The following is a 21,522-nucleotide window of genomic DNA, read 5'->3' as shown; positions in this document are numbered from 1 at the left end:
AAGGTAACACAGGGAATGAGAGCAGTAAACATACAGCAACACAGGCTCCAGGAGCTGGGATACATATTTGGTGTCCTCACCAACAGGCTTGGTAAGCCAATACAGAAGTCTGTTCAACCCCCGTCTTCTTTGTTAACCATGCTAGCTAGCTCAAAAGTTCTCAGGCATGCCTGCGCACACTGCGATCATATCTTACCCAGTAAAGTACACGTCAGTGACTCAGTGGGGCAGACATAACTGACTCTGGTGGACGGGATGTTGATTTTTAATGAAAGGACATCACAGAAATGAGAGGAAGGAGAAACATTTAATTAAAAAAGTAACTGAGCTCAAGGCAGGGGCCTGCCAGCACCTATTTTAATTGTTTTGTATAGATGAGTCTACAACCGCTAGCAAAGCTCGCTCACAATGAAACCCTGCCTTTTTCTCTGTCTCAGTAAGAGCACCAGTGTGTAGCCTCTCCTACTGTACTCAAGACAGCTCTTCCCTAAACACTGAGCTAAAAACAATGAATTGGTACACTATTCTTCCTTTCTCCTCCCAAATTCATTGTGAATATTTAATTTTTGTATTATTATATTACCGAGAAAACTTGTAGAACCAAGATCCCATCGGACAAGGTACTGCGGGTACTATTCTACATCTATCGTGCATCTAAATGTGATCCAACTCCAGACTGCTCAAGTCCCCCCAAAAAACACTAACACATCTACCACGTTAGCCTCAGGATTAAGTCATAACGCCTAGACAACAAGAGGAGCCAGCTATGCTTTGCATTAATGGATTTCAAGAACTCAAAGAGACTGGAACTAGATCACACTTGGATACATATTCTAAGTAGAACAGAATCTGGCACTATACAACTGGAATAACATAAGACATTAGTCCCCATCCCAAAGCAATCTAAGCAAAAGACAACAAATACATGCAGATAAATGGCGGAACAATGAGACAATACTGGTCAACAGCACATGTAGGGATGAATTTTTTTTGTAGGCATTGGCACAGGACACAGGACACTGTGCAGGACACAGTGGCAAAATACGACTAAAGACATCTGGCTGAAGCTCCAAAGGCACTAATTGGAATCCAGCTCAGGTTATGCACTGAAGGCAACCCTAGGCAACTCAGCCATAAATGAGTAGCTGGTCCCATTCAGGCAGCCAGATATAATGACAGTTACTAGGACTGTGTGAAGCTTTGGTTCCCAATTGGATTCAGCGGAGATTTGACCCGATTTGGTGGCCGAGACTCCAAATCCGAATCGAATCAGAGGACCCTTTAATTTTTCCAAATTGAATCAGAACCCTCCGAATTGATTCGGAGAGATTCAGAAAGATTCGGAGATTCAGACATACAGACAGCTTTAACCGTCTTTTCTACATACCTCTAGGTAGCAGGGGCTCATGAGTGCTGTGTTGCTGCTACACATGGAGTATCCCACAGAAACACAGGGGGCTCCCCAGGGCACTCGGCAGCAGACCCAGAAGCGGACCAGAAGCACTGCTGGTCTACTTCCGGGTCCGCTGGGGAGCACGCGGGGGATCCCCCCACGCCCCATAATTTGGTGACTGGTGTCTCCCGGTCCCTGAACTGGGGGGGCTGGAGGGGAAGGGAGAAGTACTTTTGGTCCACTTCCAGGTTCGCTCCTTGCGCACCACCATCGCAGTGATCACGAGCCGTGCCTGCTACACCTTGAGGTACGTAGAAAAAACATTAAAAGCTGTGTCTATGTCCAAATTGTTGATTCTCCTAATCAGTATCAAATCCTCAGATTTGGCCAAATCAAATCAGGGACAGTGATCCGAATCAATGAATTGAAACACTGTCCCTGATTTGGGCCGAATCTGAATCCAAATCAAATAGGGCTTGCTTCGCACACCCCTAATAGTTACTAATTACCTTGTGTGCTCATTGGTTATAGGAACTGGTACAGCCTTAACCTCACTAGTCCAATGGACTGTTCGATTTGGGCAGAGCGCTATACTTTGTTGAAAGGCATCAACTGCATTGTTATATACGGTGGCAGACCAAACTCAGTAATGCATGCATATATATATACACAAACAAACTCAACCTTTTGTATATAATTTTTTTTTCTTAGCAGTTACTGCAGCAACTGACTACGAATGGAATAGGAAATATTGAAACCATGCTGGTAAAGTGCACTAGCATAATGTTCAAAATGTTGAGTTTTTTTAAAGCTAATAACCTCCTGCCATTACTATATTGCCTCATAAAACACAGTACAAAATCCAACTACATTTTACTCCTTCCTTGAACTTGAAGATATAGCATATTAAGAGTATGGAAATTTTACAGTGCATCTGTGAGCTATTATTAAGACATCATAAATAAGATGCAGCAAATACACTTAGCAGTATTTTAAACAAACTGACTATTTTGCTACTGACGCAACAGCAGTTTCAGTTGAAATACTTTTATTTAGGAGGCTTAACTAATAATATTTTAACCAAAGGGAAAACAGAGAAACAGGCTGGTCTATCAGATCCTCCAACGACTGCCCTACTACACCCAACAACTACAAATAAATGGAATCGCATCACCATGTTGCATTTCAAGACCCATTAGTTGCAGCACTCAGTCCATATTTTTTTTTATACAGTATATATATCCACCTCTTAAGTGGTATACACTATACTGTTTCCTTTATTATCTGGTTGTAGTTAAAGGCAAGATTAGGAACCAGGAAATCTAGGATTTAATTTGCCTCTGAAGAATTCTGTATGTGACAGTCCTTACCCTTGACTTCACAGTCTTTAAGAATAATCCTTATAATGCCATGTTTCTTAGTGCAGTGTTGCTAAGGTTCATTCATTCATGGTTGTTAGGCATTTTGAAATCTTCAGGCAAAAGCAGCACAATATCAATCTCTCTCATTTTCAGGTACTTTATGGTCCCTTTTACCACTATAACTGAGCTCCTCCAGTCATTCATGGATTGGCACTTACTACACCAATGTGAGAATATAAAACAGGGAGAAGAGCATCTCCTTAAAAAGAACTGAGGCATGGAAAAATTAGAAGACTAGCCCAAGGCTGTACAGAAATTCTGACAGAGCAGTGACTCCTCTGCTACTGCCTTAACCACCAATCTATTTTTACTTTAAAAAAGTCCTCATCCTTCCACATCCTTCCCTCTTCTCTCTCTCTCTTAGCCTCTTTCCCTGTTAATAGTAGAGCTAGTATTTCAAGGCATTATTCAAGGGAACACAAAGCATTTTAATATAATAAGTGAGACAGCATGATAGTTCAGTAACCACATAAGCAGGTATTATGTATGCATTGGCCCACAAGAAGACTCAGCCATTAGGGTCTATTGTAGAGGGAGAACATTAGCCACAGAACATGTTTTATCCAAGACTTATTTCCGCCCCAATACTGCAGAGGGAAACCTTCTAATTGCCATCATGTCTGAAGGACGCATCATTTTTTTTAATAATTATTTTAGAAACTTGATTTCTGCTTACATAAAAGTAAGTAGAATGAAGGGCAACAGCCAAATACCTGTGGTGCCTCAAGTATTACTGATGAATGAAAATCATCCATGGGTGCTGGAGAGCCATAGCTGCCTTTGACAGTGCTGGGATCCACAGTGCAAGTGTTCTGTTTTTCATTGCTCTCTCCCTAGAAAGGCCATCAAATTTACATTAGCATTAAAATATTTTAAGCAAAGCAAAAAGGATTCTTAAAATAAAAAGTAGGGATGTGTTGAGAAGCGGCAGAAAATAACCACAGAGGCCAAGGAGACAAGGAAGGAAAAAGAAACTGAAAAGATAAAGACAGGCCTTCATAAAAATACAGAAAACAAGAAAAGAAAGGATTGGCTCAGAATATGTACAATGATACGTTTATAGAAAGGCCAGATTGTATTTAAGAACCTGGTTACTTTCACCTTTCACCACTCCTTTATCTGCATCCTAGCAGGTGCTGCTTTACTTTACAGGAATATACAGTCAAACTGCTGAAGAATGGAGCGGCAGTCTCAAATGAGCAGTCATAGTTGTTCTACGACCTCAATTCCAGAAAGAATCCTTGTACTTACCTTCAAGCATACGCCTATGTCTCACCCACTTCAACATTTGAACTTTAGTGCACTCTTCGGTGATGGACTTAAGCAAATGTTCAACTGCTTTGCACACAGATTCCATTTATTCATGTCACCATCAGCATTACACAGAACAAGTTAAAATCAATCTTACCATCAAAGGTTTGCAGATGCCAAGGCGAACCATACCCAGGGGCACAGATTTCAACACTTCTACTGCCTCTGCTAGCGTACTGTTGTCCAAATATTTCTCATTTACAAAAACCAGGCGGTCTCCTGGTAGCAATTCACCCCCACGTTCAGCTACACCACCCGCTACCAGAGAGCTGATCACAATGGCAGTTCGTGTTGGATCTAAGGGATCCTGAAAAGACAACCACATGAAAAAAAGGCACACATATGGTATGTTATTTATTTTCAGTGGTCATCTGTCATACACTCAGGAGCTCACACACACCAGACAGTTCAGTGGATTTGTCCTCTAAGACAAACCACCTTAACAACCTGAAAAGGGATTCTGTAGCATGCCAACAGGTTAATAAATCCAGATCCTGAGCTGGTTGATTTGTGCCTTCCCAAAGCAGTTCTTTCAAGTGAAGGAGAGGCCAAGCCAAGCTGCAGATGGAAAAGCAGCAGTGACTCTTGGCTCTTTCACAGTCCTACATTCCACCCAATTCTGATGTAAATCTACAGAAATAACATTCTGCTTTTCAGGTCAATTAAAATGTATTTTAAAAACATCCTTCTTTATATTAGTCATGTGCATTTGTAGAAATTAATGTACCAGAAAGTATGGAACTATTATTTTACCTGGATATTCATCTAAAATGACTAAGTCCCTTCTCCCTAAAAGCTTTGCGGATATGGACAGAACAACATATAAAGAGGGGGAGTTAACTGAGTTAAGAGGGGGATTGCTGTGTACCAGCTGTTCCACAGTAATTACTTTGTGTATCTGCTGCTATCCCAAAGTAAGTAGATGCTAAATTGAGGCAGCTCGATTCTGAATGACACAGGGCTACAATCCTATGACAGGACAGAATTGGACAAAAACTGTTACTGTGAAACAGCTGATGCACAGTGATTTCCACTCATCTTCCTTTAATTCAGTATAATTTGTTCATCTGTCCATACCATCAATGTAAAAAAAAAAGGTGGGGGGGAGACAAGACCACAACTCAGGAAAGGAAAATGCAACAATTACTAGTAATGATAACAAATTGTGGTAGAACTGCAAAGATGGGAACCGAGACAGGCAGACAGATTTTGGAAGGTAAATGATACTTAAAGTAATTTGGAAGATGCTTATTCCAATTTAGGAGTATTTTTCAATACTTTTCGCCATGAATTTATGTATTATGTACCAACTATTTAAAAATCCATCCTCAGCCCAATATAGTGGTCAAGATTTTAATCATTACAAGGTAACAAAATATCTATAGAAAAAAAGTCATATACTAATTATTATAAAAGCTAATTGCAAATTCAGGAGCAATTTTATTTTAAGATTGTGATGCATGCTCTCTCTCTCTAGAACCCACAGAGCTCTATAATTGTCCTTGTGTGCATGTCTACAGGTATGTTAGGTATATACCGGCTGCATAAGCTTGTATTTTTTCCCTTCAGACTTCTATCCAATTCAGTGCACATGGGGGATGCACAAAGGGGTAGAGCAAAGATTGCACAGGCCATCATAAATATGGCACTTCCTAACATCTGAATCTTCAAGTCTTCAAGCTAAACTACATTCTTCTAAATCTGTTTTATTTGTATGCAACTGCGCACATGCTATGCTTCTAAAAGGAACAATTAACTTTATGAAAAATGGAGGGGGGCAAGTGGGGAGGAAGGTAATAAGGTCAGGAAAAGACAGAAATTAGAGATAAGTCAATCAGTTTAAGAACCAGCCTGAAGCAGGACCGGGCTAAGATAAATTAAACTAATTCCTCCACGCTCCACTTCCGACCCCATTTCAGATGCTTCCCATATACTAGCCACCCTTGTCCTATACAAGTCTTTTCCTGCATGAATAAGGGACGCGTAATCAGGTCTCTTCTGCGGGCCCTGAGGCACTGTTCACTTAAGTCTGCCAGCATGCCTGAGACTTCCACTCACACTGCAGCTCTGGCAAAAAGCTTCAGGGTAGAAAACCACCGGTAGATTTTACTTGTTTTAAATGCCAAACTACTCCCACCATGGAAAGACGCCCCAAATAAAAACACCCCAAATAAACTACCTACGATACTAGAGAAGGGGCCCAGGGGGGCTCAACAGTCTCTGTAAAAATAACGAAAAGGCAAATTTAGAAAGGTTTCAGAGTACTGAAAGGCTGTATATGTTTTTGAAGATTTGGTGTGTGGGGACCCTGCAGAGATCGCGCCTGCTGCTTGTAAACAAAACGCTGCAGCCTTGGCCCATCCCAACTAGAAAACCCAGGTTTAAAACAGATCCACATTTAACAATCCTGATTGCAGCCAACTAGAACACAGAAACCCCTTTTCACATTTGCTTTTGATGTTTCTCCATTTCTTTTCACTCTGCCTTGAAACAAAAACAAAACCTTGGGGCTGGCTTTGTGAAAAGGGAATTGTGTGGAAATGTCCAGTTCTGAAGCGAGGCACCGAATCATCGTCTATGTTAAAAAGGCTTTGTAGGTATAATTGCACCAGCATGCATTCCTGGTCTTGAGGCACAGCTTATGCCATCCAAAACTGCATATATTCTGGTTTCCTGAAGCGAGAATTGTTGTCACCATCAGAACCGTTTTACGGTCGTCACTGCATTTACAGAACAGCTCTGCCAGGTTTTGCGTGTTTGCTTTTTTAACAAAAAACCCCCACACTTAACTGATGCAAGTTTGCCCACATCGTTGGGTGCGAGTGAGTGAGGGGCCAGGTGACTGGGGCACTGGCCTAGGATGCGGACACAGAGAAAAGTTTGACTCAAAAGAAAAAACTTTCCTAGAAGATCACTCAGTTTCAGACTGCACAAGACTTTAATCGCTTGTGCCCCACACCTCTGGCCAGCATCCTAACCATTAAGCTAGAGAGAAAGAGTCTCTCATTAGAGTTTCACTTAAGTTTTCATTGAACCCATGACAATTTTGCTGTGATAAAACTGTGTTTCTTGAAGAAATTTCATTTAGTCAAAAATATTCCAAGTACAATTAGTCCCATAGTTGCCATGGAAATAGCCAGGAGACCCACAGGATACTTGACACTGACTCAGGACAGTGTTTCCAAGACAGCATTAATAGCACTATTTTGAGATGTCTGACTTGCCCTTATACAAACCAAGTAAGTGTATCATTCAGTACAGGAAACAGCAGGGAACAAAACAGAAATAATAATAATAATATAAAAATCACCAATCAGGCAAATACAAAACAGGGTCTTGTTCTGCCATATGTTATAATTACGCTGATGTTTTCAAGCAGAGGGAGCTATTGTATAGGAAGAGAAGAGAAATCTAAAACTACACAATGACAGAGATGTATCAGTTGGAAACCAAAGTCCTGCAGAGAAGCTGAATAGTTTGCCACCAATAACCATGAATCACAGCATAAATGCCACAAGGCTTGCCCCCAACATTGTTTCCTGATATACTACTACTTTAAGATTTAAATAAAAATAAATATGTTTTAAAATGTGAAAGGCCAGATTTTGTCCAAAATCCTAGGTTTGCATCTAACTTTTTTTAACAACAAAAACCAGTATTTACTGAAGCCCTGTTATGCATGAGTTAACTCTAAAGTAAATGCCAAACAAATCCAGAAAGAATAACAATGCTTGCCAATAGCATATAGTAAGGCACTTTAATTCACATTTGTGCCTTAGTAGGCTGTGAATAAAAAAATATATATATTTTTACATATATATGGCTAAAGGTAGGTTATGGGTGGTGCATGCCGAAGCCTTGTAGTTAGCCAGAGGAGGAGCAGGCAATGGCCATGGTAGGTTTCCTCATCCTGCTCCGAGTAGGTGTCTTGGGGCACTGTAGGAATCACCTCCTCTGTCCTTCTACTGGACAAAGAGTGCTAATTATGATGGTGGGCTTTATGCATCCTGATGCTCTTGATTCATTTCATATATCACACCACAAGATGATAATGACTTTTGGTCTGGATTTCAGCTGGTGACTCCCAGATAAGAGGCTTGTTTAGATAGGGATGATAGGCTAAGAGTTATAATCCTAACACATTAGGGTTAGAACATTCCCCTAAGGGAGAAGCTAATCAGTTAAATCAAATAGCAAGCTCACTGTCTTATATCTGGATCTGGCATGACTTCGGCTTGAGATGTTTAAGGTGAATGCGCTTGTACGGTCAAATACCTCATAAGAAAGAAAAAAAATAGCAAAGTTAGGAATTAGCTTGTTTTCAACTTTTGTTCCAAGCCTGCCTAAACTGGTATCAGGGGGTCACATTTTATTCATATTTAACACATAGTATATTTTTTATTATATTGAACCATAGTACCCCCTTTAATCCCCAAACAAAAACCACAAATGTTTCCTGGAGTACGAGGGTCAGATTCGCCTCTTCATTCTCACAGCCTCATTCGTTCTGGATTCATTTAGCAATGCAAAGAGTCAAGAAGGGGCCACTTCAATTTCTGCCTCTGTGAACCTGGGTTCTGAGCTGTAAGAAAGCTCTTAAGAAAACCAGCCCCATTCAAAGGTTACAAGCCTCATGAATACCAGGTCGGCAGAGCCATGCGTGTTAGAATCATAGAACAGAAAAACCGGAAGGGACCTATAAGATCATCAAGTCTGGCCCGCTGCTGCGGGCAGGAAGTGATTGGGCTCAAACAGGCTCAACAAGGTGCTTGTCCATCCTCATCTTGGACACCTCCAGGGATGGCAACTGCACCACCCTTGCTGGGAGTGTGCTCCAGGTTATGCTGATGGCATAACCCTGTGTTTTGCCAACCCATAACTGTAGCAGAACCCAATGTTGAAGTGTCAAAAAATGATTGGTAGCATATTTACTGAAGGTTTTCAGCCAATTAGGTCTCAGGTTAATTTAGGAGAAAGTTCCTGGAGTACACTCAGTATACAGAACCTCAATCCATCAGGCTAGAGAATCCAAGCGATACTCGTTGACAGAGGGGCTGGAGTGTCACTGCAGCTGCGATGACCCAGGAGAGGTATGAGGGACTTTTTGTGGGGGGTGAAGTAGGGGGAGGGTTTTTTTGTTTTTGTGATACCTTTTACTGGACAAACTGCACAGTTAGTACAAATGTCGGACAAGTTTTCGGACACAAAGTGCCCTTCTTCAGGTCCCTGACTGATGCTTTTACAATTTCAAACCCTCTGAAATTTTGGTAATAGCCAACAGAGGGCACTACAGACCAAGAACAGTTCCCTCAACAAGAGAGGTGTATTGGTACAGCAACATGCATCCCATTTTATTTGGCAACCAGATTGTGGAACACGTTATGTAGAGGGGATGTGCAGCAGTCGGTTGTATGCAACACACTGATTGTATAGATTTAATGCTGCTAGCAAGTACCAGTTTCTATGTAGAAAAAAAAAAGAATATATAAAACCTGCTGTGGGTGACTGACATATACTGTACATTCACTCACAGTTTCAGAATATATTAGCTTTGGCATCACTTTTAAGATTGCATTACGGTTGGATCAACTTCCTTGAACATTTCAGCTCTCAAGCAGCAAACTGCCTGCTGCCACAAAAACACTCCTATATAAACACACATCAAAAATAGTATGGCAAATGGTCCCAAAAGAAACAGTTTAAGACACATTTTTTTCCATACCAATTCTAAGTTATCTGAACAATTTTGCAAGTGCCAATTTGTATATTGCAGGTTTTATACGACAGAGCCAAGACAAGCACATGTTAGACCTGAGAGGTCAGAGTAACCTAACTTCATTTCATTTGGCCTAAAATCACTTACAGGCTTAATGTATAGGTTTTAAACTACCTCTTCATTGTGTAGCTTTGTATACCATAGCTTTGTATATGAAAGAGATTCAGTTTGTTATCGTACATGTCTGCGAACTGCACAAAGTTAACCGAGGACGTATGAATTTTAACTAATAATAATTGAACCGCAGCATGATAAATAGTAAGTGTTAAATTTCAACTTACAGAAGCGGCAGAACATAACCCACAGTCAATCATTTCCCATAGTCTCAGTTTTGAGAAATTAGTTTTCAATATTCAAGACATTTTCCAAAGGCTCTACATGCTATATACTCCATTCTCCTAAGTGTCAATAAAACCTTTTTTCCCTTTTGCCAGTATGTTGAGGCATTAACAAAAAGTGACTAACTTAAAACCTCTTTCTTTCTTCATACAATGTAGAACACCACACAGAAAATAACCTAACATTTCCTGCAACTTAAATTTTACATTAAAAGCTAATCACTAAGTAGTAAAAAACAAAACAACACAACACTTTCTAAGTCCCAAGAAAGAATGAACAAATCATAGTCAACAGCACAGTGAGGACTAATGGATAATTTACCAAGAGCTTAATTTTGACTGCCCCCACTAAGGCCATGGAAAGAAAGTAGTTTCTCTTCCCATATCCATTGCCATCTTCAGTGCAGTTCTGGGTAGGGTTGTTCATATAACAGTTCTGCTTATGGTGGGGGATGTAACAAACTGTTACCTGTAGTCCTTCCACATAGCCCCCTGACTATGCAGGCCAGCAAAGCTAGCTGGATGCAAGGGCTGAGGAAAGGGAAGTGAGCATGCCCTTTTCAGGTGCAGTAAATTGCTTTCCACTTGGAGCAGAGGAAGGCAGAGGAAAAATATGAAGGTCTGTTACCTTCCCAGTATCACCCTATAATTCAGAGCTGAGCCTGAAGTCCCAAGAGATCATAGCTCTGCTCCCAGTAACACTTAAGGAAAAATTAAATGCATACAAACAGATGTGGATAATCTCACGCATATGAAATTGTCTTTAAAAAATGCCACTCATGGAAAACAGCTGAATTTCCACTTTTGCATGGAGCAGGCTACAGTCAATCACTAGCAAAGTGAAGGTGTTCCAGACAACTGGACTTGAATGCGAGGTATTTAAAATGTGATTTACCTCTCTTACTTTTGCCAAACAAGTCTGGGGTACTATTTGTGGACTAATCAGCGCCTGTCTCTGGGAGCTGGGGGAAATTACCCACTAATACAAAAAACTAATACAAACCTACATAGAGAAAGCCTACATAAAAGAAGAGCATTCAAGAACGTAGACTGAACTTTGTTGGTGGTGCTGGAGGAAAACAGAACTTGGGAAATAAAATGGGTATTTATTGATCAGCACTGAGGGAATAAAGCAATGAATTTCAGAAGCTCTAGTACACAGCTGGCATTAATCAAAACTTCTGTTGTGGGAAACATCAGCAGAGAAACAGGAATCCATAGAGAAAGTGGGCACACGCAAGGAAGATAAATAACTGCAAGGTAAGGGTAGGTGGCAAAATGTGTTTTCTACACTGACTTTCCATCTGAAATTAAATCTGTTTTCTACTGCAAGCACAACAAACTTCATTGCCTTTAGTCATTTATCTACTCCAAAACCACCATCTGGTTGGCAGAGAGGATAATTACTGAGAGGAGGTTCAACCACAAAAGGAGTAATGGTAGGCAGTAGCTGGTTGGGTCTGAGGGGTGTTGCACTCTCAGCAATGCCTCCGGGAAGCAAGCCTAGTTCTGACCAAGTTCATAATTTACCCTCTTACCACTTTCTTTGAAGAAAAGAAGCAAATTCAATGTTTGTTTTTACTGAGAAAAAAGAAAACCCACGAAGATCGGAACCGGTGTTAGAAAGTAGTCCGTACAGGGGACCAAGATTTAAAGCTCAAAACTACCTCGCCTTCCTCAAGCAAAATGTTGGTGTCATAGAACAATCCCGTCACCAAAGAGAAACATCCCGTCGGGAAGTGCATCAAGGCAGGAGAAGCAGCCCACAGAAGAGGAAGGCCTGGCCTAAACTATCCTTGGCACCATCCTGAAACTGCCTCCTCATGATCTCATCATGCTTGTTGCTGAAGAATCCAAAAGCATGGTAGATATTGTACCAAAAAACCTCAAAAATTAAGAAAAAAAAGCACCCTGCCCAAAGGAGCTTGCATTATGAACAGAAAGTGGGTCACTGAATTGCATGGAATAGGATGGATCAAAAATAAGCAATGATGCCTCATCCTTTTTTAAAGAGGGTGGGAGGATATAAGCCCCTCCCTTTTCTTTCACATTTACCATTATATATTGGATATCAGGGAAACACAAGATTAGGAAGTGGGTGATAAATAATTCTAGGATGGAGTGTCAGCAAATGTAAACAGCCAGATATAATCCCTACCTCTGCAAGGAAAAGAGAGGGTAGAAGCTAGATCGGGGCAGGCAATTATTTTGGGCGGAGGGCCGCCTACTGAGTTTTGGCAAGCCATCAAGGGCAGCATGACAGGCAACCGGGGCAGATAAATACTAATTTTCTAAATTTTTAGGGGCCCTGCAGGCCATATGGAATGGCCCCTGGCCACATTTTGTCCACCCCTGAGCTACATTTTGTCCATCCCTGAGCCAGGAACAAGGCTGAGAGGTACCTGGATGGAAAGAGAAACTAAGAAAACAGAGATGTAGGCAGAAAAAAAGGTTGCCAAGCATCTTGAATGTAGTTTAAGAGTTTAAATAATGATGTGGATAGCAGTGAAGGTCAGGCAGGGAAAGAAGTCAATGCAGAATCAGCCATGGTCAGAGCTGTGATTCTCAGTCAGATCAAAAGTTGCATTTCTTTTAAGAGGATGATGAAGAAACAGGGATATGCTCAGATAAATAAGGCAACTTCGAGGGACTTTTCCAAACTGTTTATAGTTTTAAAACAGAAGGTTTAGAACAAACTAGGTCACCCAGTATCTCCTGTCTCTCCAATAAGCAGCCCTCAAGGTCATAACGATTGTTCCACAGGCTTTAAGGGCACCTATACACATGCTGGATGTCCACTCTGACATGTGCTAATTACCACGTGTTGGAGGCGACTTGATTAACTAAGTCTGTTGGATCATGCTAATTAGCACATTACAGCAGCTGCCATGTCACATGTATTCAGCATCCCCGCACTTCAAAATGGGGTGGGGGTGCTTTAACTAAAGGTTGTTAGATGAGCTCTAGTTCAAGTACCCCTGCCACCATTTTGAAGTGCAGGAGGCTGAACAGACATGACGTTGAGGGTGCTTTAATTAGAGCAGCTCTTGGATCCGCTCTAATTAAAGCACTCCCTCCCCAACCCTACCCTGCTAATTCTGGAGCATGTGTAAAGATACCCTAAATGACCGAAGAAAGACTGTACAGTCTCTCTCTGAGTCATATCCATTATACAGGGGGGTTTTTCCCCAAGTTTCACAGCTACAGTATTAGCTTATTATCATTGTATTGAATTTTATTTGCTTAGGGTTTAGAAAAAGTTTGATCTCAATCTCTCACATTTCCTCCCTGTCCTGCAAGGTGGAAAACATCTCTGCAATATTAATGAATTCCTCTACAGGAAAAATAAAAGTTCTCTCTCACAGAAGAAGAGAAATTCAAATTGACCAGAGTAATAGTTACTCAAAGCAGAGGGGGAGGGCAGGGTTCTAAATTTGAATCCTACTACTATTTGCTTGTTTTATGGCCAGTGAATAAGATTAATTTATGTACTGGGTAATGCCCAAAGTTCTCTGCAAATTAGGTTCTCTTTTCTGCAAAACTGTTGAGACAGCTTACAATGCAGAGTCCGTTTCAAAATAAACACAAAATTGGACACAAGAGTCAATTTATAGGACATGGCATCCCACATTACAAGTGAGCTTGCTCTCTCCCTCTCCTTTCTCTAACACAGGGGTGGCCAACCTGCAGCACATGTGCCACAAGAAGTACAGGCAGCTTCTGCATGTCCTGCTGTGAATCAGGGAGGGGGTAGGTAGCACAGTGGCAGATAGGACGGAAAGCAGAAAGCAGAGCAACGGATTTGGCAGGAGCCTGGGGCAGGGAGCAGAAAGCAGAGCAGCAGGCTGAGAAGGGGATTGGAGTGGCACTTAGGGAGGGCATAGGGCTAATTTGTGGCATGCTTGCCAAAAAGGTTGGCCCCCCCACACTGCTTTAACAGATCATGCAACAACTATTTCTGTAAGAAGTCAGGTTTATTATTCCTAAAGCTCAAGCTCAGTGCAGACTCAAGTCCGTAAGTGACTTCCCCCATCTCAGTTCTTTAGCTTCTTTACTACCAGGAGCTTTTTCTGTGCATCTTATGTGGATCTCATGCTGATATACAGAGCCTCTTTGATCTCTTATTAAAGTGGCTTCTGATTTCCTGATGTCTTTAGCACTGCTGTACTGAGGTTTTGGAAGTCACTCGTCATGAGTACCCTAGAAACTCCACCAGGAATGTGCTCTCTCCATTCACCCACTTTTCAGGACTGAAAAGCAGTGTTTAAGCTGAGCGATGAGAGAATTTTTCCAATAGCTACATTCAATCCAGTTCATGGACACACTACGACGAATTATTTTTCAAATGAAGCAGCTTAATATGATTTAAGGGATGCAGAACTTTCCCATACAGGGAAAGAAGCAAATCCTCTGTGAGATGAGATCTTCATCACAGTTGGTACTGAGGCTTACAGTACTTTGATGTTAATGAATGTGGATGGGTTGTAGAGATGGGAGAAAAGCCGCCTTTATCAGTTCTCCCAGTACCAAGCCGACACTCATTGTAAAACTGCTTTTTAGTACAGCTGCACAGTTTTCCTTTCCAATCAGCCACAGGTTTCCATCACTTGAGCAGGTGAAAATGTGCTTCACTAGAATATGAATATACTTCTCTGCCCATACTACATTCATCTCAAGGTGGCCCTAAACCCAAAAGGGTGTAAGAGGACAAAAGTTTAGCAAGAGATGTTATAAAATGTTCCAGTACAAATCAAAGCGATGAATGCTCCAAATAGCCTATAAATGAATACCACCTTTTTAAAATACTCGAGGTCTCTATCTTAACTCAGTTTATTTTTGGAAATCTTCTGCATCTGGATTTCATTTATTTTGGAGACAAAGGAAGGGAATACTTGAAGCCATTCGATTCAGGCCAGCTCAATTCAGTTAACTTCCTGTTGTGAACTATTGTACAGTTATTTTGCTATAAAGGGGACAGTGAACAATTGTTCTCCACATCCACCAGGGGTAGAACAAGACATAATTGACTTAATGGGCAGCTGAGGAGATTTAGGTTAGCTATTAGGGAAAAAAAAAAAAAAAAAAAATCAGCCAACTACAAGGATAGTTAAGCCCAAAACAGGTTACCAACGGAGGTTGCAGAATCCCTGTCACTGGATGATTTTTAGACCAGGTTAGATTAAAACATCTGTTAGACGCACTCGATCCTCCCTCGAACCCAGAGGACTAAATGGCTTCCTAAGTTCACTTCCAGCCCTGTATTTCAACACTGCTACAGAGCTACATGAATTCAACCCCAACTTTAATAGGATTTCAGGTATAACTGAAAAGATACAGAAGTAGCGTGAAATTGTGTTTGGGTAATAGGTGCCGCAAAAAAGTAAAACTGCTGTTCTGTCAATATTACGTCCTTTCACTGTGCACAGCACTGCTCCATCCCCTCGCTCCCCCATTCAGTAGCAGTCACTCCAAAAGTCAGATATTTTGAAGTGCAGTAAATTAAGCTCCTTGTAAACTCCATTCAGCTTTTTGTTTAATTTGATAAAAGCTCATCAGATGTTTCAAGTCATCCTCCGTTCAATACTGTCTCATGAAATTTGCAGTGTAGTGACCTGTGGTTTTTCCTACATTTCTATAAAATGCAATGACTGAGAACAGAATTTCTCTGCTACACATCAGGTCCTTGGTAAGAGCTACTATTTCATAACCCAAGGCACAACATACCTTTATGCTGCTTGATTTTATCCATCTTGAAACGTCCGTGGCTTTTCTTTTCTTTCTTCCCTCCATAATACATAAGAGCAAAATTATTTTTAGGTAACTTCCCCCTCCCCACTTTTTTCTTGTATTGAAGCACCACTCTACCTTTTTTTTTCCTTGAAAGAAAAAGTTATTACCATCATTAGCACTGCCTGCTTTCCCTCATACATTTATTTCTCTGGCTGGTTTGGACTTCTGATTTGCATTTTCACATCCTATTGTCAGAGAACAATGTATACTTCTATCCTCTGTAGCCCCAAAACACTTTACTGACTACATATTAGGGCACCCCCCCCCCAGTTCACCAAAATGTAGTTACTGCTTAATGTGCCAACAGCACTGCACAAATGTTAGGAGATGAAGAAAAGAATAACTTCCCTAAGAGAAATTACAGGAAATACTAAGGGATGTACAGTACATTCATTTAACTAGGAACTGATCAAATAAACTTTTCACTACACCTTTTTTGACTACCAATTATTAGATTAAACTAATGTTGCAAGATGAAGTCTACAGGAATCCAATAAACCTGAATGTTCCACTACTAATTAACCATCAAAGAACCGAAAAAATATATAAAATAGATAATAGGGTTGGAAGGAACCTTAAGAGGTCATTTAGACCCTTGCTTACAGAAGAATAATCCTTGCCTAACCCACAGCAGACAAATGTTTGTCTAACCTACAGATTACAGACCTGAGTCAACCAGCAGTGACAATCACAACTGTTAACTTGCCTACTAACTTTGAAGAGAGTAAACTTGCTGCCTGCAGGATCTCTATCACTTCCTCCTGTTGGTGGATTTTCCACTTAGGCATGTTCTATCCAAAGAGTCATCCAGAATAACCAGATCGAACAGAAGATATCTAACAGAACATCTGACAAGATCTCACCACAGTGTGATGAACTTGTAACAGTAAAAGAACAAAGAAAAACATTTTAACCATTCTGGTCTTGATTTTTTGTTGTTTTCAATAGAGGCCCCTTGGTAGGAAAACCTAGTAAAACACTGCATTATTTGAGGGACTCCATCAGGGGATCACCTGTTTCTGCAGCATGTATGAAGCATTTGTGCACTTTATCTACAACATTAAGATTAGGGCTTTCTAGTGCAATCTTCAAGCTTAATATATCTGGTGAATGGAAATAGCAAAGCTCTGAAGTTCAAAGCAGATGCAAAGCTGAAATTCCAAACCAAAGTTATAGGCCAGGTGTTGGCAACTGATGGCACGTGTGCCCAACGTGGCACATGGCATGGTTTTTATTGGCACATGGGCTGCTTCCCGCCCAGGGGCAGAAAGAGATGTGCCCAGATTGAGCAGCACATGGCTGCCTGGGAACAGCCTCGTGCTGCTGCTGACCCTTGCCACCGCTGGACCCCAGCCCCGGCCCGGTAAGAGTTGCCTGCCGTAGGCCCCATCCCTGGCCACCTCTGCACCCTGATGGCCCCCGCCCCAACCCCGTGCTGTTGGCAGGCCCCAGCTGGCACCACTGCCATCACAGGCCCTGGGCCCAGCCACATGCTTCCAGCGGGCCCAGCCCCAGCTGGCACCATTGCTGCTGCAGGCCCCGGCTCAATACCAGCACTGGGCGGGGACCATCAGCAGTACTGGGATGGGGCTGAGGCTGGGGCCGCGGACCTGCATGGGCCCCGGCCCCATCCCGGCGTTACTGCAGGCCCGGCCCCGGCCCCATCCCGGCACTGCCAGCGGGCCTGGCCTCGGCCGGCACCTCCACCGCTGCTGCTGGGCTGGGGCAATCAGCAGTGCTGGGATGAGGCCGGGGCCGAGGCCAGGGTTGGGGCCCCATCCAAGTGCTGCCCGGACCACTGCCATCGCCATCGCCAGCCCAGTGCTACTGCTGGGCCCAGGCTGTTGGCAGCATCAGGATGGGGCCGGGGCCTGGGCACTGCTGACAGCCCCAACAGCCAGCGGCAGTGGTGTCAGCTGTCGGCAGGCCTGGCCCCAGCCCTCACCACCACTGCGGGCCCCAGCACATTGCCACTGCCAGGTCGGGACTGTCAGCAACAATCGGGATGAGGCTGGGGTTGGGGTTGGGGCTGGGGCTGTGGACCTGCGTGGGACCCAGCCCTATCCCAGTGCTGCTGATGGCCCCAGCCACGTGCTGCCAGTGGGTCCCGGCCCTGCGCGGGCCCAGCACCAGCTGCTACCACCATTGCCACAGGTCCCAGCCCTGCATGGCCCCAGCCCCGGCTTCAGCCCAGTGCTGCCGCCAGCCCCATTCCGGCACTAGTGACACCCCAGCCCTGGCCCCGGCCCCGTGCTGCCACTGGGCCCTAGCCCCAGCTCCAGCCGCAACCCATGCTGCCCATGGCCAGGCTCCAAACCTAGCCCCCTGTTGCCCATGGGCCCTGGCTGCAGCAGGGGTCCTGGCCCCACAGCCTCAGCCCCTCACTGCTGGTGGCGTGGGCCCTGGCCCCAGCCCTATGCTGCCCACGGCACCGGCCCCAAAGGGCGCAGTGCTGGCACCTGCTGTCCAAGGCTGAGAGACAGCCGGGGCCGGGCAGGGAGGCAGCAGTTGTTTGCAGTCTCCCAGCTGCAGCCGGCCCAGGTTTGTGGTAGCTGCTGATAGCCATGGAGCCTGGGCTGCTCCCAGCAGCCGGCTGGGAGGATGGAAGGCCTGCTGCAAGCAACCTGGGCTCCATGGCTATTAGCAACTACCCAGAACCTGTACCGGCTGCAGCCGGGAGGCTACAAACACCTGCTGCCTCCCAGCCCCAGCCCTGGACTCCAGGGAGACAGCAGACACCAGCAATGCTCCCCACTGTGCTGCCCTTGCCGCCGCTTCTGCAGAGCAACGTGTGAAACCTAGCGTGGTAGGGCACAATGGGCGGGGGGCGCGGAAAACTGCCTGTCACTCCAAGCTTCCTGCTGCCCTGGCCACACTTACCCTGCAGGTGGGGGCAGCAGCAAGGGGCTCAAGCCTGTGTACTGCCCACAGTGCTCCCATGCATACAGGGGAAGTGTGACCCAGGCAGCACGGAGCTTGCAGCAGCAGGCGGTTCCCCTGTGCAGTCCCTCTGTGCACTGCCACACTGGGTTGCACACGCTGCACTCGGGAGGGCCCAGGGGAGGGCAGCAGGGCCAGGAGTGCAGCATGTGTGAGGGCAGCACAGCAGGGAGCATCGCCAGTATCTGCTGCCTCCCTGGAGCCCAAGGTATCTCCTGCTTCCCCAGAGGCCAGGTCTGGGAGGCAGTTACAGCCATGGCTGCAGCAGGGACGCAGCAGCTGTTTGCAACCTCCTGGCTGCAGCTGGTCCAGGTTCTGGGTAGCTGCTGATAGCCATGGAGCCTGGGCTTTGGGTGGGTTGCAAGGGGCACGAGCAGGGCATCCTGCCCTGTACCCCCTGCCTTCATTTTGTCTTTCTGGCATGCCAGCACTGTGGCACCTTCCAAAGTAGGCATTATGGGTTTTTCGGCACTCCAGCCAAAAAATGTTGCCTACCCGTTACAGGCAAATAACAAAAGGCTATGTCACACACCTCCTTTGATAACACCACAGATTTAGTAACATTTTCTACCATGTAAACAGAGAAATCCACTATTTTAAGGTATATAAATTGCTTAAGGTATCAGAAGAATGGGGGGGAGGGAGCAAATATGGGGACAAGATAGCTATAGTCTCAATTACTCTGTGTTAGTATAATTAATTTGTAATTAGTTTAACTGTTCAATATGTATTAGTTGAAGTTATGTTTATACATTTCTGGGAATATCCTTTCAGCCATTTGGGATATGCTCTTTTATTTTACAGATAAAACATTAAGAGAAACATATTTCATTAAAAATTAATATTCCAGCGCAATAATTTCATGATCTCAGGTCTCAATTCTCTAAGTACTCAAATTCCTAGTTTACCAAGAGTTTGTATTAGTCCTGCTTTTTCAGAAACATGACTAGACTTGTAATAAATATGAAGCATTAGAAATCCTACACTGAGGCACAAATTATCTGTGAGGCCAGGAGGGTAATCCAGTTTTAAGAAAGGTGTTCTCATTATCCCTGCAAATGTTTAGTATTTTGTTATATCAGATTGGATTATAACAATTACAATGGAGGAAAACTCTCACGCCCCTGACTATACACACAAACCAATCAGAGAAGGATAACATTTCCCTCCACCATATGTACAGGTCCTTCTAGAACTGCACATTTGTGGACCTTCCCCTGAAGTATCTGATACTGACCAGTGTCATAAACCCCTGCCCCAAAATACCCACCACTTATAAGTTTACAGCTTAAAGAAACTTGAAATGCAACCTGTCTCACACAGTTTTGTCTACCCCATACAATCCTCCCTCTACCTGGGAGAAATTAGATTTATTGATCTGTATTTATCATTTATTTCATCCACAGGAAGAGATTTTAGAACCTGTTAATCATCTCATACTTTGCCACATTTTTAAGTTAAGTTACTGGTCATCTAAATGTCACAATGGACACTATTTATACATTTTGCTTATAAATAGCATTCATGTGTTGTAAGCTATATATTTGCCACTGTTAAGCTTGAACCCTTTCCAGTAAGCTAAGAACATGTGGCTAAGCACTTACATTTTTAGAGCAGTATTAAGTTTCAAGAGGTAAATTTTCAAAGGCAGACATGGCAGTTAGGCATTCAGATCCCTTCAGTTAGACTTTCTTTTTGAGTAGAGCACTGAACTGTTGTCTGTGCTTTTGAAAACCTCTCCTGTAAGAGTTTTAGATAGTTTCCCAACAGCTAATGCAGTTCTTTGCACTAGGGTAGACTTTTTCCCCCGGATGATGCAGATGAAAATGACGGGTTTGTGCATTCAGTTACAGATTTATATACATAATCAATCCACATGCAATACAAAGAGCAGCACAGATGAAGAAAGCAAAGCCTATAGACAAAAAAAAAAATCAGTTCCTTTTACACAAATATCTTGACATTATAAAGAGATGAGATTAAGCAGTTTGCCATTGATTGAAAATTGATTTGAAAGTATTTAAATGTAGCTGCATCACAACATCACTAATGTATTTGCATTTGTGAGTAAGTAAATAAAAAGTCCATTATTAAAGCCTTCATTAATTCTAATTATGAGAAATTAAAAAGCAAATCTCTGTATTACAGCTCTGTAGAGAGTCCTACCAACTCTACAGTAAAGCTGGCACTGCAACACAACACATGTCAGCAAAAATGACTAACCAGATCTATTTTCAGTAATTTTAAATCACACTAGTAAAATATGGAATTAATGGTTTTGCATAATACTTCAAGTATTTTATTTTAATCTGTTCCCGATTCATGTCTTCTTATATAAAAATATAATTGATTTTATATCACTTGACATGTATATACAATGAGAGAATACATTTTGTTTTATTAAAGCACAATGTTTAGGCAGAGTTCAGCTGTGTATGTTATTACAAAGAGCAATCCAGAAACCTTAATTCTTTGCAACTATGATGCCTAAAGGTTTAAAACATATCTTGACTGAAAACATTAAAAGCATTCCATCCTGACCTCAAATTCTGA

General features: G+C 42.9%; 1 protein-coding gene across 7 annotated transcripts in view; it reads right to left on the bottom strand.

Annotated features, from left to right (window-relative positions):
* The window catches only part of PATJ (PATJ, crumbs cell polarity complex component), a 226,842-nt gene that overhangs the window by 157,126 nt on the left and 48,194 nt on the right, over positions 1–21,522 (bottom strand). For all 7 annotated transcript variants that reach the window (XM_019531540.1, XM_019531542.1, XM_019531543.1 and 4 more), the window contains 2 exons: positions 4,223–4,432; positions 3,528–3,647 (listed from right to left, as the gene is read on the bottom strand). In XM_019531540.1, coding sequence (XP_019387085.1) covers positions 3,528–3,647; positions 4,223–4,432 — 330 coding nt within the window. The remainder of the gene's footprint in view (positions 1–3,527; positions 3,648–4,222; positions 4,433–21,522) is intronic.

Source organism: Crocodylus porosus, unplaced genomic scaffold (genome assembly GCF_001723895.1).
Source record: "Crocodylus porosus isolate Cpor-Errol unplaced genomic scaffold, CroPor_comp1, whole genome shotgun sequence".
Classification (NCBI taxonomy): Eukaryota; Metazoa; Chordata; order Crocodylia; family Crocodylidae; genus Crocodylus; species Crocodylus porosus.
The sequence above is the reverse complement of the archived record's forward strand: the minus strand, read 5'-3'. Positions and strand labels throughout refer to the sequence as shown.